This window comes from Castanea sativa, chromosome 3 (assembly GCF_040712315.1).
Source record: "Castanea sativa cultivar Marrone di Chiusa Pesio chromosome 3, ASM4071231v1".
In the NCBI taxonomy this organism is placed as follows: Eukaryota; Viridiplantae; Streptophyta; class Magnoliopsida; order Fagales; family Fagaceae; genus Castanea; species Castanea sativa.
In genome coordinates this window covers 34,381,048-34,401,875 of record NC_134015.1, presented here as the reverse complement: position 1 = coordinate 34,401,875, position 20,828 = coordinate 34,381,048, and the positions used below count along the sequence as shown (strand labels likewise).

At 34.4% G+C, this 20,828-nt stretch overlaps 3 protein-coding genes across 9 annotated transcripts; all 3 read right to left on the bottom strand.

Annotated features, from left to right (window-relative positions):
* Positions 1–1,026: 1,026 nt before the first annotated feature.
* LOC142629683 (uncharacterized) lies at positions 1,027–2,834 on the bottom strand. 4 transcript variants are annotated; one of them, XM_075803721.1, is made up of 2 exons: positions 2,675–2,834; positions 1,027–2,050 (listed from the first exon to the last, which is right to left on the bottom strand). In XM_075803721.1, exon 2 carries the CDS (start codon positions 1,981–1,983, stop codon positions 1,198–1,200), a length of 786 nt encoding a protein of 261 aa, XP_075659836.1. In that variant the 5' UTR covers positions 1,984–2,050; positions 2,675–2,834; the 3' UTR covers positions 1,027–1,197. The 4 variants fall into 4 exon arrangements, with proteins under 4 accessions (XP_075659836.1, XP_075659837.1, XP_075659838.1 ...); XM_075803722.1 differs by having other exon boundaries at positions 1,027–1,998; positions 2,675–2,821; XM_075803723.1 differs by having other exon boundaries at positions 1,027–1,988; positions 2,675–2,820.
* A 1,361-nt stretch (positions 2,835–4,195) lies between these two features.
* LOC142629411 (ASC1-like protein) lies at positions 4,196–11,101 on the bottom strand. 4 transcript variants are annotated; one of them, XM_075803396.1, is made up of 7 exons: positions 10,725–11,101; positions 9,036–9,265; positions 8,727–8,882; positions 8,315–8,500; positions 6,710–6,894; positions 5,339–5,414; positions 4,196–4,508 (listed from the first exon to the last, which is right to left on the bottom strand). In XM_075803396.1, exons 1-6 carry the CDS (start codon positions 10,860–10,862, stop codon positions 5,383–5,385), a joined length of 927 nt encoding a protein of 308 aa, XP_075659511.1. In that variant the 5' UTR covers positions 10,863–11,101; the 3' UTR covers positions 4,196–4,508; positions 5,339–5,382. The 4 variants fall into 4 exon arrangements, with proteins under 4 accessions (XP_075659511.1, XP_075659510.1, XP_075659509.1 ...); XM_075803395.1 differs by lacking the exon at positions 4,196–4,508 and adding an exon at positions 4,528–5,099; XM_075803394.1 differs by lacking the exon at positions 4,196–4,508 and adding an exon at positions 4,528–5,043.
* A 1,166-nt stretch (positions 11,102–12,267) lies between these two features.
* LOC142628850 (uncharacterized) lies at positions 12,268–13,668 on the bottom strand. Its single transcript, XM_075802888.1, has 4 exons — positions 13,591–13,668; positions 13,042–13,224; positions 12,614–12,945; positions 12,268–12,289 (listed from the first exon to the last, which is right to left on the bottom strand). Exons 1-4 carry the CDS (start codon positions 13,666–13,668, stop codon positions 12,268–12,270), a joined length of 615 nt encoding a protein of 204 aa, XP_075659003.1.
* Positions 13,669–20,828: the final 7,160 nt, after the last annotated feature.

Sequence of the window (20,828 nt, the reverse complement as noted above, 5' to 3'; positions counted from 1 at the left end):
TTTTGGTGGTTCCCACACCAATTACATCTGTTAGGCCAAGTTTTCTTTCATTCCCAATTCTCATCACTCATAACTCAAAATATTGAGAATGAGTGATGAGAATTGATAACAACATTTTGGTGTTTTCAAAATTTGAGTTTTCAGTTAAGTGGCATTTTGGTAATACAATAAGATAAGTGGGACCCACACTATACATATCTATCACTCTACCAGCAACTCTTTCTTTTCTCTTCACGCCATTTTTTTTTCTCTCAACGTTGTTCTCTTCTTTCTTTCTTCATCACTCCTATTTCCTTTATAGGGATTCGGGTTGCCGATTTAGGGATTTGTGTGTTGATGTGTTTGGATTTGGACGTGTGTATTGGTGTGGTTGTGGTTTGAGGCTTGCATTGTGATGGAGATGGGTTTGTGTGGCCATTGGTAGCTTTTTCGGCTGATCATGTGGGTGTTGCTGATCAATGCTTTTTTCTTCTTCGGTTCATATGGGTTGTTGTGTTTGTTTGCTATTTGTGGTCTTCAAGTTTCGATGCTATGGCGGGTAGCAGTTTCTGATACAGGTCCCACCAAATGAGTTAAGAAGAAAAATTGGGAATTATGTGTTATGAGAATGAGTCATGAGTTGTGGGTAATAAGTTCAGAGAATTGAAATATGAATTATGAGATATGGATGAGATGAGAACCAAATTGTCATTGTCAAATTGTGGCATGAAAAACTAATGACAAACCCAGACTACCCAATACAATAATGTTGTACTCTACTCTACTCTCCTTGTACCAGTCAAATGCTAAGTGCGCTATAATTTTGTCAAAATTGCCACTCTGCCAGTCTTGCCTACAGGTGAGGGTAGTCAAGAAAAATGGTGGTTTTATTTATTTTTGAGGCTTTGCTGAATCAACACAATCGGCATAAGCCAACTTCTCATTGAGCAGCTGCCAGAAGATAGATTAGAGGTAAAAATCTGCCAGCAATATGTAATTTTCACATATGAAAAAAAAAATTCCAATAAATTCAAGAGGACAAAAACATCTAGAAAGATTGAATGATGAATATTAGAGCTTGGCATCATAAAGGCAAATAATGTGATCCTACTTGGTCATGAACTCTTTTCAAAATCTTAAGATGGTACAAAAAAAGGAACAAAATTTAATGAAACAGTTTTACGACAGAGGGAAACAAAGCATCTCAAACCTAGTTCATTAGGTGTACAACTCAGAATCAAAAGGATGGTCCTTGGTCCAGCTAATCACACCATCAGCATTCATGCTCAAGTCCAAACCTGGCAACACATTCCTCTGAAGAAGAGATTTAACCAGGGACACCGCAGCCCCGCCAAATTCAGGCCACGAAACACAGAGAGTCCCCTTGATGTTCCTCATCTGGCACCGGCCCAGCAGAGCAGCTGCCAAGCCATCTAAAACACTTCCTGATGGAAAATAGTTTATACCCTTCAACAATGATGAATCATCCAGCCCTTCTCTTTCTGATGATGTCTCCAGCTTGAAAGCAGATGTCTCATCTGGTGACAGCTTACCTCGGAAGCTTTGACTCTGAACTGAATCCAATATCAGAACCCTCTCAGGAATTATTTGTTCTCCAATCAGCAACTTTGCAACAATGTTAGATCTCTCGGCAGCAATGGAGCACTGAACAGAGATGATGATAATTGAATCATCAGCATCATTATGTGTGTAGATGTTGCAGGATTTGTCTCCAAGAGAGGGTTCAATAGAGTTTCCAGAGAAAGGGATCTCAGGGAGAATAAGACTTCCAATAAGGGTTTTAGAGGACAGTTGATGGAAGACATATAGGGATGGGGAAGATATGGCCACGATGAGGAGAGAGGGGCGGAGAGGTTCATTTGGTTTAGGATTAAAAAACACAAGGAAGGGAGACGGGAGAGGGGGTGACGGAGGGGCGAAGTTGTTGAGATCTTCCTGAAAGAACCTTGAAGGTGGGGGAATCTCTGTTAGGACATCTTCCATGTCTCCTGGCAAATTCTGAGACTAGTTACAATATCAGTAGAAGACTTCTGGTTACTGAAACGCTATTCTACAAAATCATTCAACATTCTTTATTCAAAATCAATTACTTAAATCTATTAATTAAACCGTTCTTTCTCTCCTGTTGGCAAATCAAATCAAACAGATACGGCATTATGCAAACAGAACTTCATTTGATATGAACTCCCTGAAGAATTATTTATTAAGGCAATTTACTCTATAACCTACATGTTTGACATGAACAAGTTAAGTACGCCTCGTGTCTCAAAGAATACACTGCACTGAAAGCCCTATGGTTTGCTTGTCTGGTAGAGACCTTGTCAACAAAGCCATCACTTTTGGAGATAAAAACAACCCTTCATATATATATATATATATATATATATATATATATATATATATATATATATATTAAGCAATAATTATCCTAGCATTTGAGATTGAGAAGAACCTTAAACACACACACACACACACCCACATGATTTTATTCCCGAAATCTACCCCATAAATTTTAATTTCTCATTGGTAAACCAACACATGGAGAAGAAAATTAACACATAATCCATATATTTCTTGCTGCAACTTGTATTAAGACTCAAGAAAGCACGGACACGGCAATTTGCCTGCCGTGCCCGTGTCGTACGCGTACCGCGAGGAGAGTAAAAATCCTAACCTGAAACGCTGCGTTTTGAGAGAATCCCTTGCACCCAAAATCAGTTTACTCTCTCTCCTTCTCACGCCGATCTCCTCTGCCTCTTCTTCTTCTTCTTCTTCTGTGGGAGAGATGATCAGCCGATCTTCTTCCCTCTTCTTCTTTTTCCTCGGCCAGATATGCCCTCACAGATTTTACTGTTTTCCCCCTTTTGCCCTTACATTTTTTATTTTGATAGTGTACTTTCTTTTTCTTTTTTTTTCTTTTTTGGGTACGAGGATAGTGTACTTTTTTGTTAGTATAATTGTGTGCGCGGGAATATTGATTAATAAAAATGAGTTCTAATTAGTTCAATCGAATTGAATAAGAATTTTAAGATTTAATTTTGTTTATATTAAAAATCGACTGGTATTTTAGCTTGATGATAAAAAATTTATCATTAGAAACGAATCTCATAAAACTCAAAAAAAAAAATATTGATTAATAAAAAAAGAAATAATATATAGATTTAATCCACTTATAGTTAGGCTGATTTTGACTAAACCGTCTGTATTTTAAAAATTATCACTTAAGGTATCTTAGGTTAGACAGTCGTTACCCAACTCTCCTGTGTAGATACAAAAACGCATTTTATGACAAAAACATAAAAGAAATTGGATCAAACTTCCAAGAAAAACCTTCACACTCTCTTAAGCCGGTCTCTTCATGTCCCCCTGTCTTTGACCAATTATTTGGTGCAATATATATACATGAATTGGTTTTTGTCAAACTAGCTAATGATATATATATATATGCATCCAGTATTCCATTAAATGATGTAGAATAAAAGTTTACAAAGGTTGACAGAATAACATAAACTAGATGTTTTTAAATTTTTAAACATTTCCTATACAAAAAAAAAATTTTTTAAACATAAAATGAACTTCGTAGTTGAAATTCATTTTGGGCAAGTTTTTACAAAAAATATTTTAATTTATATATTTATATATTGCATTTTTCCTCAAATACTCCGTACTCTCTTATATAGTTTGAATCTAAACATAATATTTAAATTATTTGAAACATATCAAGCTAAGAATTATATAAACTATATTGAATTCATATATTTAGACCATTTTCGTTTTATTAATTATTATCAAATGAGTTGAATTAATTGAATCAAAAAAATCAGGGTGTGGGAAACCGTGAATTTTAATTAGCTTAATTAATAAAATATCTTGTCGTCAAATAAGAAATTTAAATTCAAATCCAGTCTACACCAAAAATTAATTAGTGTCTTAACCTGATAATAAAGAACAATTATCATAGTACATGACCCAAATGTTCTGATCAATTTGCTCCTATTTTGTATTAGAAATTAGGGCTTTGATGACATTTTTTTTATTAGACATGCCATTTTTATTTGATCACATTTTTTGCATTAAACATGATATTTTTTATATCGTGTCTCGCACTCTTGATATAAACTCTTTGTATACATCATGTATTAAATGCGGACATTTTTTAAAATTATATTGTATGAAGTGTGTAAGTAGGAGTGTGAAATAATAATTTTCCTCAAATTTAATGACAAAAGTATGGCAAAAGTGTTACACATCTCAGTGCACAAGTCATTAGGTTAGTGAAGCTAATTTTTTCAGGTCCCATGGACCAAGTTTCACATCAGTGAGAATAGAGTACATATGTGAGCGTTCAAGTGCATAAGCTATCTTGAAGATCAAAGTACTGCTTTCGTGGTAGGCTTGGGATTCATCCATTCATCTCCAACCTCACTCCTCTTGCTTAGGGAATAAAGAAATTTTTACAACGAAGAATTGATACTTAATAAATGCGTTTCCTGTAAATTACCACCACCCTAGATAGCAACATTAGTTAAGAAATTCAAAAGTCCAATAGACAAAATGCAAATTCTGAAAGTGTTTTCTGAGTTAATATGAATGAAAAATAAAAAGTAAGAAACTTGTAAGTCGGCTTACACCAACAACCAAGCAAATTATTGACAAAATCTACTCACCCTTGGAGACATTGGACAACAATAAGGTCAAAGAACAACAGTGACAAAAAAGTTCATCAAAACTTTCAACAGAACTAACAGAATTTCACAATTGGCAGCAGGACTAACTTTCAGTACAAGTAGTTGACTCACAAGCTACAGTTAACTCCCTTATACAACAGATCATTTCCCTGGCTGCAAACTCAAACTTAAGGAGGCAAGTTGCATGGGCCAAAATCTCAGATAAAGAATGAAACTTCTCACCAATTGCTACCCTCTAACCTGCTTCTGTATCTGATATCAAATTGATTTACGGCCCTCTCAATTACAAGGGAAGTTCTCCAACCACAAGTTTCTCAATATGGCAAAAAAAGCACATCAGAAAAGCAGTTCTCATCTGCAGGAGAAATGACAGAAGATCTCTATCAAGTCTCAATTGAAGAAAGATGGGAACTGCCAATAGGAAATTTACATGTTTTGAGAATAAATCTTTCTTGCAGCACTTTATGCATTTAGTTTTTCATATCTGTGCTCATAATGTAAGATCATTTTAAATACTTAAGAAGAAAAATAACAATGGTAACTCCAATTAAAACCACACGTGCACTAGTTCACCGTAAAACACTAGGAACACTAGATAATCAGTTGGTTTCTTCCATGGCACATCTATATGGTTTCAACTAAATACCAACCTTTGCAATGATCATACACAGTAGCCATAAATTTTGTTCCTCGATCAATCTTGATGCTCATGCTCATCTTCACTATCTGCATATGAACCCCCCCAAAAAAAGTGTTAACCATTTTTTTTAATAAAATACCAAAACTTAGTTTAGGTTCAATTGGTCAAGTTCATCTTAAAAACAATCATATTAGCAGTAAGATAGATTATCAAAATCTATCACCCAATAGTTATCTCTTTTTTCTTTTTTTTTTGGGGGGGGAACTGTGGGGTGGGTGAAGTGGGGAGGAGAGGCAAGAACCAATATATAGGATCTCATCTAGTAGATCCCACTGAATATTAGTATTCATTAGTATTGATCATCTATGCTGCATCCAAGCCCCACCACTATGAACTGTCCGTTTCCATTTTATTAATTATTTTTGGGTCCTTGGTTGGGGTATGGGCCCTGCCTGAAGTTGAGGGACAATAGGAACTGAAGAGAAGGGCCAAGCATCAGACCTATGAAGCCTAACCTGGCATTCACTTTTTGTTGTTGTTCAGCTTGGAACCCAAACCCCAGTGGCCACCATAGAGGTGTTGACATGAGAACAGAACAATTGAAAAGAAATGGAGTAAAGAGACACAAATTATATAGTGTTTCGTGCAACAAGAGCATGTCACATGTCACATGGGAGAATCTGTACCTTGGACGATAAATATGATGATTTCAATTTACTCCAAATCACAGGAGGGTTCAGTTACAGTTTCCAAAAGATAAGGAGGTAAATCCATAATTTCCCCTAATTATCGGGAGGCCATTTGCAATATATCTCTGAAATATTAGTAATAAACTAACAATAGCTAGAAGGAGTAATAAGGTTTTGAGCTAGAGCTCACTCCTGGTTTACCTTATTGGCTCTTGTATGGTAAAGTCAAGAGAGTGAATTGGTTACAATGCTGTCCAACATTCTGTACTGTTTTATCATATTAAATACTGCACTTTTATCATGCTGTGAAAAGTGAAAAGAAAAAAAAAGCGAAGTCTTGTTTGACCCATGCATGAGTTATACCCTTAGGATATAATTGGACCAATGGCCCAACAACCCCTTACCACCTGCAATAACAAAATCAAATACCCCTAAGACATCACTGTTCACTTCACTACAATGTCCCATGGAGTGCAATAAAGAAAAACCTTTTCCAGTTGCTAAAATGATAGATCCCCTAAATGCAGTCATTTTTATATCCACATAGTTGCATTGAAGGTGGATATCCTCATATCCACTTGAAAATTTTCCCTACCAAAATTCATTTATGGTTTTATACTTGTTTATTTCTACAATCATTAATGTGCACATTCACTTTACACAACCACTGAAGGAAAATAGATTTTACTTACCAGATCGAACATCGTCACTAATCTGGCCTCTTGCTTGGATTTGCTTAACAAGCATCCGGTACATCAACACCCACCAATAATAATGAAGAACAAGCAAGCAAAATAGAAGAGTATTGAACACATAATAATAAATTGGTCCATCTACTGGGTGTTTTTCCTTGTCCAAGGTCAGGGTAACTTCATAGCTGCATTAAAGGGAGAAAATCAAACAATAAATATAAAACATAAAAGAATAAAATATATAAACAAAATCAAAGGCCTTATTCATTTTCTTATTCATTTTTATTTTTTATATAAGTAATGGTGTATTATTAAGTAAACAGATTACTTCATGCGTGCAATAATGAACACAAAGTAGCCTTTACAACAGAATTAGGCAGAAGAGGAAGGTGATTCTATAAAGTCTATGAGACAATTGCCATTAGTGAGACCCCACGCATGAGACCAATCATAGAGCGTCCTAATCCAAGGATTCTAACTGAGACATTGAATCCTCTGTTTCATTAACAGTGCAACTATTTCGTTATCTTCATAGTGCACACATCACACATAAGGGAACCAAGTTCCAAATATCCAATGAGTGCTCCCAATATCAAAAGCCTATCCTTTAGAAACAGTTTCTAGTTTTTTTTTCCCCTGGGTTTTCTGAGAAATCAAGATTGCAATATTTCATTGACAGTAAGCGTTGCATGTGCAAGAATAGTTGGGAGTCTGTGGACCACCTGCTCATTCATTGTATGTATACTTATAGCTTATGGACCTTTGTGTTTTGTTTGTTTGGTATATCTTGGGTGCTGCCACAGCACGGGGTGGAGCTGCTGGCGTGTTGGAGGGGGCTTTGGTGGATTATTTGGAGCAAGCACAATCATCAAACTTTTGAAGGGGAAGAACATTCTCTTGTGGATCTAAAACGGTTTTTCTTGCTCTCCTTATATTATTGGATGAAAGAAATGAGCAGTCCTTCGGCTTCCTCATTTGAGGAATTTTTAGATTTATGTGTTTATTGTTAAATTCATAAAGCTTCCCTCAGTACACTTCCAGTGTACACAGAGTTTCTGTAACTTTAGTTTCTTTTCAATACAATTTCTTATTGACTATCAAAAAGTCTCAGTATATATACAAGATGGGTTCAAGATACACTTGAGGTAACAATAAGTAATGTTACACTACTTAATATTTTTTCATTGGATGCGGATTTTGACGAATCCATCGTTTCATTAAATTTTCTTTTATACCTAATGTTTGCAAAATTTCAAGATAACCAAAGATCAATAACCATGTCATCAATCAAATGTTTAAATTTCAAGTTTTTTTATCTTCAAAGTATGCAAAACAAATGAGTTTATTGATCAAATAGTAAAAACATCTTATTGGCACAAAATTTGGTTTTGTTTTTAGAACATGGAGAACATGTAATCCGACATTTGAGATATTCAAAATATTAATTCAATAAAAATTAATATATGATAGAACATTGCTTAAAGTTACATCAGATGTAACTATATACCACTTTATCTTAAGACCATGGCAGAACATAAATATAGAAGCTAAGGAAAATTAAAGAAGTTTCATAGCTAATCTAAATTAAGCAGGCAGCTTACGAACCTAGTACTCCAAAGCACCCAAAATGGGTAGTAAATGAGGCGTAGTACGATCCAGGAAAAAACAAAAATAATAAATGCAAAGCTAGCTAGCGCTTCAGCACCACTGTATTTGGACATCTTCCCTATCTCCAGAAACACATCACTAGCATCATGAATAGCCAAAACAACAGAACCAATACGGGCAAACCTGCAAGAAATATGAGAGAAATTCTTGTATAAAGCCTTTATCCAAGACATTTATAGCATTGCATGCACTTGATGCCATAAACTTTTCTAAATAGGCACTAGGAAAACACATTCATAACTTCAACAATACCATCCCTTATAATTTCTATAGATCAATTGAAAGTAATATTGCTTCCTTAAAGTTGTGATTAACAGAACGTGACTGAGATACTCACAGAAAAACCTACCTATAAATGAAAGATAGCACAATGAGCATTAGGGTTGCAAAATGATGGCCCATGGACACCCCAAAGTCAGAACGCCTTGTTTCCCAGAAAATCAGAGCAAATATGGAGTACGTGTAAAATCCAGCAGCAAACATATACAAAACCTTCAATTTTAACCTGAAAGTCAATAATTAGTAAAAATTGACTAAATAAACCAAACATCCTTGTTTGATTAAAAATAGAAATGAATATATGGATAGCGCTAAGCCAATGTGAATGCTACATCAAACAACCACAGCATTTTTATATATATAATTTGGGAAGTCTTACTTAATTTTTTGATCAGGCCAAACCTGATTTCCTGGTCCTACCCAAAAGCATATTGTTTTCGTAAACCAAGGCTCATTATAAGTTACAGATAAAGCGAAAATCTCCGCTGTAAGATAATAAATAAATTTCCATGCTGACTCCTTAAATTTTCTCATCTTCTTCATTCTCTCAGTTGCGTCAACATCCTTCATCTGATTTCCCTTTTCAAAAATTAACCGATTTGCCACTTTCTGCAATATGCACATTCATTTCAGCCACCCCAAAAAAGAAAATGCAAAAAGGGGGAAGATAAGTCTGAGAGGAAAAAGAAACAAGCAAAAATCCAACAGAGTCAAAGCAATCTCATTCAGAGTTCCTGATTATGATTATATTTGCTCTATTTGGAGAAAGCACAAAAAGAAAGTTAAAAATTAATGAAACAATGGAACATGGAATGGAGCAATATACTGACTTTTACAATTTTCTGGAATAAAACCGATGACTTGAGTTAGAAGAACAATGGCCAAGCTTAGCTCAAGCATGAGCAAAGATTAGCGAATTGAAATTAAATAGCACAGTGATACATTTGACCTATCATCATTAGAGCATGAAGAAAGCCATCACATTTCTTCAAAATGATGAAAAAAATATTATTCCCTAGTCTTCATTATGTAAACCATCAAAATTTAGGATAACTTTCTGGTATACAGCATAGCTGAACAAGCACTAAATATAGAGCAGCCTTTAATATAATCAAGAAGAGGTGAACTTTCAAGAGAAGCATATATAATGGTACTGTAAAATTGTCATAACAATAGGGACAAAAGGTAATAACTCTATCCATTTTAATGTTCATAGATTGCATGTCACAAATGATCTACACAAAATAATAAGGCTCATTGATCAAAATGAAGATGTAGTTATGAATGCTGTTGCTTGCTGCAAAAATCTAAATTTACTAATGAAGACCCTAGTAGGAGTAATGCTAAGCTACTTAGAGACTTAAAAATACTTTAGAGTCATGGGGCTTTATAACAAGAAAAAAACTAAATCAAGGCATATCTACAATCATGATCAGTGAAATAGGCTACATTGATAGCGAAAATAAACACACAAGGTACCATGCCCATTTATTAAAATTGGTCAAGCATGGAACAAGGCAGCTATAAAATTCATGGTACAGACTGCTTATGCATTAAAACCATTGCATTTAAGTGATAAATTTACACACACACACACACAGCGAGTATTGAACCCACAATCGTACTCACCACCCTGAATTTATCAGTCTCTAACTAATTACAAAAAAAAAAAAAAAAAAAAAAACATCAACCCAAAATAAGAAAAAATAAAAGACAATTTAACTGACAAAATGTGGAATCACAAAAAGAATAACACCAAGATTCTAAGGCCATAACAAAAGCTGTACAAATATTCATCATAACAATAGCATATCACTGACTGCAACCAAATGTACGACAACCAATTATGCATATCACAAAATACAAAACCAAGCAGAACCCATCATTTAAAAAAAAAAAAAAAAAAAAGTGAAAAGCCTATCTGGGTCAATCAAATTTTGATTTAAAAAAGAAAAAAAAAAAAAAAAGCGAATCATGAATAATCCAATAGATTGAAAAGGGAGCTAAGACCTTGACAAAGTAGAAGTGCGTAAACCAAAAAGAGATAAGGTAAATAATGAGAAAGTACCTCGAAGATGAATCTATCTAGGAAAAATCGAACAGAGGGAAACAACAAAGCAAAGAAGGGAAGGATGAAGAAATCCTCGTATGTTGGGTATGATTCATATTGCCAATCGATGGAGCTTAAGACTGCTGTCAAACTCATCTCGGATTTTCCTTTTCAATGATCCGAAATAGAGAGAATGTAAATTTTCCTGGGAAACAAACAGTAACTATGTGTGGATCACGTATGGAAGAAGCAGAGACATACGTCTCTGTTGGTTTCTAAAGCCCACAATCACAGTTTTCGTACTTTCCTATGGTTTGGTTTCGTTGAAGCAGCAAAGGTTGTATGTACGCATTATTGAGCTAATCGCCTAGAGATTTTTGATTGGTTGTAGGGTTTGAGGTGGCCCATGGTGTTTTGTGTGAATTTCGGCATTGCCACATCTTCTTTTATTTTTTGGGTTGACGAAATTGCCCATTTGGGCCGGGGTTGACTTTTTTATGGTTCAGAGAGAGAGAGGTGAGTTTTTTTTTTTTTTTTTTAAGAAAGAAAAGAAGCTGATGAGTTTGATTGTGATTGTGACTGTGACTGGGATTGTGATTTGTGGGAAAGGAAGATTCGCATTTTCATGTGATCCGGAGAGAGCGTGCGTCTGTGGAGGCGGAGCTCATTGCAATTGCATCGCCAGAATGCCACGTGGCACTTTACTGGCGGGAGTTGGGAGCCTGCCACAGCCACAGCTACCGTCATAGCCACTGCCACTGCCACGTAGCACCCTTCTAAATACATAAAAAAATAAAATAAAATAAAATAAAAGTAAAATTGACCTCTTAATTTTCAGTTTTTTTATTTTAGTTTTCTAACTTTTATTTTTGTTATTTTAGTATTTTAACTTTTAATTTTTGTCAATATAGGACTCTGCTAAAACTCAGTTAGGAGCTGCCATTAATTGAGCCAAAACGACGTCTTTTTGGCTTTTTTTTTTAATTTCGGAATTTTAAAAAATATTTATCTGTAGAAAAAAAAAACCCAAACCAGAGAACTCAGTTGCAGCGAGAGTCAGAAACCAAAAGAAGAAGAAGCAGCACACACAAATGTCTTCCTCAACTGTTATTCAAGAGCTACAGCGCGATTTCGAAGCCAAATCTAACGATCTCAACAAACTCCAAAAAGGCATGTATTTTTTTTAATTATATGGTATTAGTATTTACACCCAAATTTGGGTTAGCGATGGCTAGATTGATTTCAGCGTTTGTGAGAGATTAATGGGGTTTGTGCGATTAGGAAAATGGGTTCTCATATGCTGGATCTTCTATAACTTTAGTTTGTCAGATATTGCAAAGAATCACCAAGTGAGAAAGAAGTACACTATCCAACTTGGCGAGAATGAGCTCAATTCAGTGATGGAGTTCTGATGGAGTTCTGAATCGGTTTCTTTTTTCTTTTTCTTTTTCTTTTTCTTTTTTTTTACATATTTTTTTTTCTTTAAATTCCGAAATTTATTATTAAAAAAAATTAAAAAAAAAACTAAAACGACGACGTTGTGGCTCAATTAACGGCAGCTCTAACTGAGTTCTAACGAAATCCTGCATTGACAAAAATTGAAAGTTAGAGGACTGAAATGACAAAAATAAAAGTTAGGACTAAAATGAAAAAGACAAAAAGTTAGAGAATCAGTTTTGCATTTTTTCAAATAAAAAATAGGAGTAGCATTTTTTAATACTATATATCAGGGCAAGGAGTAAGGATTTTTGGGCAGTGAGGCACGTGGCCACCAGCATTTTTTTTTTTTTTTTTTGAAAAGAAAGCATTCATCAATAGTATGTAAAGAGTCTTGGTACAAAGTCTCCACCGCCGGCGGTGGTGAATCCTCTATCCAATAGATTACATCATCAATATTTTTTGCATACCTAGCTAAAGAATGCGCAGCCATATTCCCCCCTCTCTTAACACAACTGATTGAAATCTGCCTCATCCCATTCAGATAAACACAAATATCATCATAAATATGTCCAAGCAAGAAGTTACGATAGGACACACCTGATATAGCTCTCATTACTGTGTTGTTATCGCCTTCAACTACAAGCTCTGAAAATCCAGCTTCCATGGCAAAAACCACTGCCTGTCGACACGCCAAAGCTTCAGCCTCTTCGCTATCTCTCACATAGGACCCCTTAGCCGACATCCCAGCCATTACTTCCCCTTGAGCATTTCTGATTATTGCTCCAACCCCAGAACATTGCTACTCCATGAACACAGCTGCATCAAAATTCAGTTTATACATATTCAGAGGTGGAGGCTGCCAATGGTGTCCACTTGATGTTGTGTTCGAAATAACCAGTTGCTCTTGCGTCGTTCTGTACTCTTCCATGTAATCTACCGCTCGTTTTTTCAACCAGCAAGGATGCTTCATCTGTCCGCCATGCACCATTGAGTTCCTTTGGTTCCACACAGTCCAAGCTTGCGCCACAAAGATCTCCATCCCAGCTGCATCAAGTCTGTTCAACAATACCTCAATAAGCTGCATAAAATCATGAAAGTTAGTAGCACATTTTCGCATCATGATGGAACTACCCGCCTACACATCTTGGGCTGCTGGACACTCCCAAATGGCATGAATCACGGTCTCTGGAGCTCTCTGATAGCAAAGGCATAAATTGTCTCCAATTATATTTCTTTTTGCCAAGTTTACACGGGTTGGCAGTATCTCATGACAAGCCCTCCAAGCAAATACTTTCATTTTGTTTGGCACCCTTATTTTCCCCAATTTCTTTCATAATTGCTGCCCAACACCTGTCAAACTTTTAGCCCATTCCCTTAATACTTTCCTTGCCACATGATATCCGGATTTATCTATGTAAGCTCCCTCTTTATTATGCAACCATACCACAGCATCAGCCACACGCCTATTGCTTAAGGGGATTTTACATATAGCCTCTGCATCCTCTCTATTAAATGTTGCCATGATGGCATCTCGCCTCCACCCATGTAAATCCGAATCAATAAGATCCGAAACCCTCCAATCCTCCTCTCCTAATTTATTTTTCCATTAATGGTACTATATTGGTGTCATGTACATATTTAACTCAAGAATACGTGGGTGGGTTCTAGTTAACTTAGCTGGAAAAGTCTCTGATGGTTGTATAAGAGATTTGGGATTCAATTCCCGCCTACACCAATCCATAGGTTAAAACCCTCTCAAAAAAAAAAAAAACTCAAGAATACATGGCTTTTACAACTCTATTTTTACTTTATACTTAGTGTGCGTATAGATTGGATGAAAAATTAAAATTATTTTACTATTTAGTTTATTTTTGCTACTATTTAGTTTATTTTTGCTACTATTTATGGGCATCACTGCATTTTTTGGTACTATTTATGGGGCTCACTGTATTATTTCAATTAACTTTTACATTTATTTACAGTACTTTCAGTAATAAGTTTTCAGTTTCATCAAAATAAGCAGTATCCAAACAAACCCTTATAGTCAGTGTTTGGCTCCAGCTTAAAAAGCCAGCTTATTTTACTATTCAGCTTATTTTTGCTACTATTCAGCTTATTTTTGCTACTATTCATTGGTCTCACTGTACTATTTCAACTAACTTTTACTTTTATTTACAGTACTTTCAGCAAAAAGTTTTCAGTATCAACAAAATAAGCAGATCCCAAACAGCAATTTGTCACATAATCTTTTTTTTATCATGAATTTATAGAATATATAATAAAATATTATTTTTGGTCTTTATCATGGGTCAGATTGAAGAGTTTTTTCAACCTAACACACCACCACATGGATCAGGTTAGATCCATGGGTTGGACTAGAATATTAAATTGAGAATTAAAACATCACCACCACAAATAAAAGAAAATTTATAACCAAATAATATTGATCATGACCAAACCTATACATACTATATGAGTAGAATTTAAAGTTTGAGTTTTATTTAAGATGGGTAAAAAAGTAAATAACAAAATTGTATAATATATTTTTTAAATTTAAATATATAATAAATATAGGTGGGTCGGATCGAGTTAGGCAAATTTGTGAATCTTATGACCTGAATTCAATCCTACCAACTATAAAAACAAATTTCACAACCCAACCCAACCCAACCCAACCCAACCCCTCAATGCTTGCTCACTCCCAAGTGCAGGAGATCGTAGCAATATAATTCTCGAAGTACCGAGGTCGAACCACAAGGAGCTGGATAAATTCAAAAACAATATAATTAAACAACAATTTGGATGAAGAAGAAAAATACTTTTGCTTGGTGATTGTTAATAGGAATAATAATAAAAACTTATTTCAATCAATAATGTAAATACTAGGGCATCGAGGTGTTTTCCTATATTGATATGAAATTCTTTGTGATTTAAGAAAATATATATATTTCATAATTAATTATTCTTATACAATTAAATACTTATGATTCGGTTGAACTGAAACAATTCAAGAACACACGATAACTTAGATTGATAATGCGGTTAGAAAAGTTTTTAAAAAACTCATTCACTTTAAAACCTGATTTCTAGTTGAAACTATTAGAAATTCATCTAAACAATAAGAAAAACATGATTGAACTTATTGAAAGTATGGAAAAACTAATACATCAAAAGAAATCTAATTAAACAATCAAATATGTCGTTGATAAAATCCTAGAAAGAATCACATTGAATATTCATACAGTATGGAAAAAACATAACCCTTAGCCCTAAAAAAGAGTTTAGGCTGCCATTAGAGAAAGAAAAATACAAGGTTTTCTCTGCCAAATTCGTCCTACCAGCCTCCCTTAAAAAAAAATGTCCAAAGAAAATAAAACTTTTACTATTTTAATTTCCATCTAGATTTATAGCAGCAACTTGTAAGTTAATTTCGGCCTTCAAAAATTGAGAATTTCAAAAAAGTCAAAACTGAAAAGTTGTATATATTTAAGTCACAGTTCCAACCCATCTGGCCTTGTATCAATTGGATTTTTGAGGAGAGAGATACGCCCAAAATACTGATGAATACTCAAATCAGATTTTTCCTTTTCAGATTCCGCCTCTTTGATTTCTTTCCTTATTTGAAACTTTCAATCATGGTAGACGATCCAAGCACTCCAGCTGCACCTCCTTAAACATTTAAGCATGGTCCTTTAGCTCCACTTTAATTTTAGTTTGGCCTCCATTCTCTCAAAAATTCCTATAAACTCATCTTTCTCACATGATTTCATGAAAGTAGAAAAACTACACACAATGAATGACATCTTATTCAAGAAACTATGTAAAGATAAATAATAGAGACTAATCCAAATCATGGCTTAATTATACAAATTAAGCATAGTAATGAGGAGATAACACCCACATATATAACAAGTATACATTTTAAGGTGTTATCACCCAACTTGATAGGTTGGGTTGAATCAGGTCAGTTTTGGTGGATTGGTGAGTTGGCTACACACCCCTATTTATAAATACTAATTATATTACGGAAGTAATTACAGGGCACTCTCTCGAAGTCTCCAATTTTATCAGGTCTCATACAAAACAATGATATACATAGTGTGGATGATTGTCATATACTACTTCACAGCTTGTTTGTTCTCTACCCCTCTTTGCACCACTTTGACTATGTAACTATCTGTTTCACAGAATGAGTGTCCTAGATGGACAGTCACTACAAAAAATAAGCTTATTTGCGACCGTCAAAGTTCGTAACAATTGGACAAAAAGTCATTGCAAATTCGTATTACCGACGACAAAAAGCTATTGACATCCGTCGGTAAAAGCCTCGTTGGTAATACTATATTGCCAAAAAGGCTATCACTAACACTTATTTTCGACAGCAAAACTCTGTTGAAAGTACTTAACAATTGCTGCCACAAATTCAACTTCATATAAGGAAGTTGGACGACCAAATACAGTTTGCGACAAACTAAGGTCATCATTATGTATTTTTTTCAACAACTAAAAGTCATCATAAATACTTGCCTTGTCGTCGAAAATAGAACTTCAAACGAGGAAGTTGAATGACCAAATACCTTTTGTGATGAACAATGACTGTCGTTAATGTATTTTTTCAACGACTAAAAGCCATTGTAAATTCCTAGTTTTTCATGGAAAATATAACATCAATGCAACCAATTACTTATTTTTGACGAACTTTAACTGTTGTTGAAAACCATTTATCTTGTCACTAATACATTATTTGCAAAAAATAACTCCATTGAAAAAAAAATTATGATATTTTTATTTTATTTTAAAATATCAAATATTTTTGTATATAGTATAATTAATATATAAATTGCAAACACATATCCATAATTGTTTATAAAAGTTTCTCCATTAAAATAACAAACACAAATCCATAATTGTTCAAAACTAATAAGTGCATTAAAAATGAAAATATGAAAAGGTCTACAAAACAGCATGTTGTTCAAAAATACACAAAGGCTATATTATATCTATATAGTCGCAATTTGTACCTAAGCCTAACAAAAGGAAGGGTATAGGCCCAAAAAGCCTAATACAATAAATTTATAGAGAGTGAGTTTGAAATCTTGTTTCTAATGAGCTTAAACGGTAACAACAATGGCCCAAGATTATAAAATGATAAGGATGGATTGGTTTGTATGATGAAAATTGTCCTCAGACTTAAGCTGAGGAACATATTCTTATATTTCTTCTCTCTTAAAGATTGATTACAGATATCCAGTCTACAATGTTTTTTTTCTCACTTTCTCAATTTCCCCTTTCTCCAGGACCTTCTTCCTTCTTATACTTTCTCCTCCTTCTCACTTTTGCTCTCCACGTGTAGGTCTAGACTGCTAACGTTGATACTTGTCCCATCAGTACCTTCCAGAAGTCTTTAGGTAATAGCTGTAAGGCTGAAAATCACTGTTCAGATATCACTTCCTCATTAATGCGGCCAGAGACTTAAGTATAGAGCATTCAATGCGGTAGTAGCAGCTTTCTCTAAGATATTTCCCGACCGTTCCTGCTCTTTGTGCCCCCATGAAACATATCTTCATCCACAAGACCTTCTAAAAGATCATTCTAAACAATATGATGTACCATCTGACCCTTACTTCACTTAGCCGAGGAGATACCTCTTCTCGGATTACTTCCCTTAGCTTCTTCCGTCACAATTTGCTTGTGGGTCTCTAGGTCCGACGTCTTTTTCATTATCAATCCGTTCTTGGACAAGTAAACAACCTCGGACAAAGCCCATGGCCCAAAAATGCACCTTGGGCCTTTTATCCCTACAATATCCTTTACCAAACTTGAAAGCATAAATATTGGAAGATCAATTATCATCTTAGTCAATGTCGTCCTCCATCTAAGAGTCATCTTCCTCCTCATAGTCATTTTGTGTCATTATTTACATTGTGATCTCCTCCTTCGGCATTGGTCTGCAATATTTTAGATTAAACTGAATAAATATATAAGAACATTATAGTGCTCCAGTTGATGAGGACTTCAAAGAATACATTTGCCACCAATAACCATATTAATAGTACATCCCCATCACCCTTAACAATATATGCATCACCACAACAGGTCACATGAAATCACATATGTATCAACAATAGCAATTAATTGAAAATTATACTGAGCAAATTTATCACTTATTTAGACATCCTAATTAAAATTGCAAAAAAAAATTAATGTTGATTATATTGAGAAAATATATATGTGTAGCAGTTGCTTGCATATAATTAAAGCCCATCGATTTCAAAACATTTTTTTATAATAAAAGGTAGCACATCTTTCAATTGACTGATTTTTCCCTTCAATAACCATTTATCATAAGTTTATAGAAAATATTGGAAAAAAAGTTTAGGACTTTAGTATTTTCCATTTTTAATATGATTATAAATAAAATAATATAACTTTAGAGATTGTTAAAGTTAATAAGCCTTCTATATGTGTGTGTGTGTGTGTGTGTGTGTGTGTTTGAACTACATGTACTCATTAGTATAATATGATCTATCAATATATATTGCATATATTAAATAAAAGAATAATATAATCATCAATCCTATTATATAACTATAAGCTACTTTTATCTTTACTCGGAAATTTACTAACAAAGAAGAGGCAAACTCAAATAGGGCAAACTCTAAAAGATTAAAGCAAAAATTGAACAAAGCACTATTATCAAGTGAAAAATGCTTCCCATGAATCAACAGATTGGTCAAGACCACCAATACATCTATTACACATAGCATAGTATCTCATCCAAAGCAACAAACAAATCGTGGCAGAAACATAGGCATTGCACGATCAAAATAAACATGTGATTGTATCTAATCATCAAGAACAACTCATCCAATCCAAGCATATTCATATTTATCATCAAATCACAAGATAAATGCATGTTCATAAGAATGCATGACTTATCTCACTTATCTTGCTGCATTACAGCATTTATCCATCAATGTATGGTCCTATGAATGTATGTTCATGGCAAAACAAAGAAAACATTATAGGAACCCTAATCTAGCATGTGAAGAGAAATCAAACAAATAATTAAAGATACAAAGACTTATAAGCATAAAGAGGAATAGAGCAAAAGCATATTATATAAGAGAAATAAAAGAAACAGAAGCAGAAAGGGTTGGATTAAGGAATCTGGGCACGAGTGTGCGTGTGCATACATTGGACATGCGTACATAGCTCAACTGTATGCATACACATACTTCGAGTATGTGTGCGCATGTAGAACGCATGTGTACGAACACACACCCTAAAATCCTAGCCCAAAAACAAGAAACACAGCAAGGTAGAATTTAAATTGCAGAAATGCACTTTTCGTCCCTATGTTTTGCTTCGATTCTCATTTTGGTCCCTATATTTATTTTTACCACATTTAGAAAAACGCCATCCATTTTAATCCTTTCCGTTAGTTCCATAACGACAAAATCCTAAGTGGCAGACAAAACTATTAAAATGATGATAAAATTTTTTTATTCTGGCATTAAAAAATGCCACGTCAGTTTACCACATCATATTAATATTTTTGGCATCAAACAATAAACACATAAAATTCTAAACTTTAGATTATTTAAAAAAGAAATCAAATTAATTAAATTAAAAAAATTCTTTACATTATGTTCTTCCCAGTCATCATGAAGAACATGTTCATGTTCTTCCTTAAATAATATGTTTGGTTGCCGAGGAAATTAAAAAAATCAAGAACATACCCAACATGGAACAGGTAAAATCAAAGGGCACGGATCTACAAAATACAAAGACCCTCAAAGATTCAAAACACAAAGACCACAAACCTAAACCCAAACCCAACCATCAATCTCCAACAAACCTAGAACATCACATGAACCCAGAAAAAGAAAAATCAAACCCTCTGTACAAATATCAAATCCAGAAACAAACCTATAAATTTCAAACTCAAAAAAATTCGAGAAAAACAAAAACTATAAGATCCAAATCTCTTTAAATCCAACTGATTCTTGCAATTTCCTAATACAACCAAACCCACATGAAACTGAAAATCCAAACCCTGATCCACCAACTTCAAACCCCACCAATGGCCAAAAAATACAGATCTACCCACCACCTGTGAGCCCAGCCGACCACCGCGACCCAGACCCATAAAACCCAACCAGCACCATCGATCTCCACCTCCATCGATTTGAGCACCGATTTCAGTCTGTTTCTTTCTACCTCCATCGCTATGCTCCACCTCAACAGGCTCCATGGTGGGTGTGCCAGACGGTTAGGTTGTGGGGAATCTGGGTTTGGTGAAACCCATTGGAGCAAGCCTCCGAAACGGCCAAGTTTTAATGGGAGTGGAAGATTGTAGGGCAAAGAGTGGAGGTGTTGCTGTTGTAGCCATTGAATTTAGAGACAAAGAGAGAGACTAAGAGGTGTTTGTTTAATAAGAAAATTTGTCTCCAATTGTGTTCATCTATTTTAATCGCATATTCCTCCATATGCATTTTTATATTTTAACGTGGGAGAAAAAAAAAGTTAAAGATACAAAAAAGTAATTCTGTTTTTAATTTTTTATTTAGTTAAAATTAATAAATTAAAATTTTTAATTTAGATGCTAACATGACATTTTTTAATGCTAAAATAAAATTTTTTATTATTATTTTAATAGTTTCGTCTGCCATCTAGGAT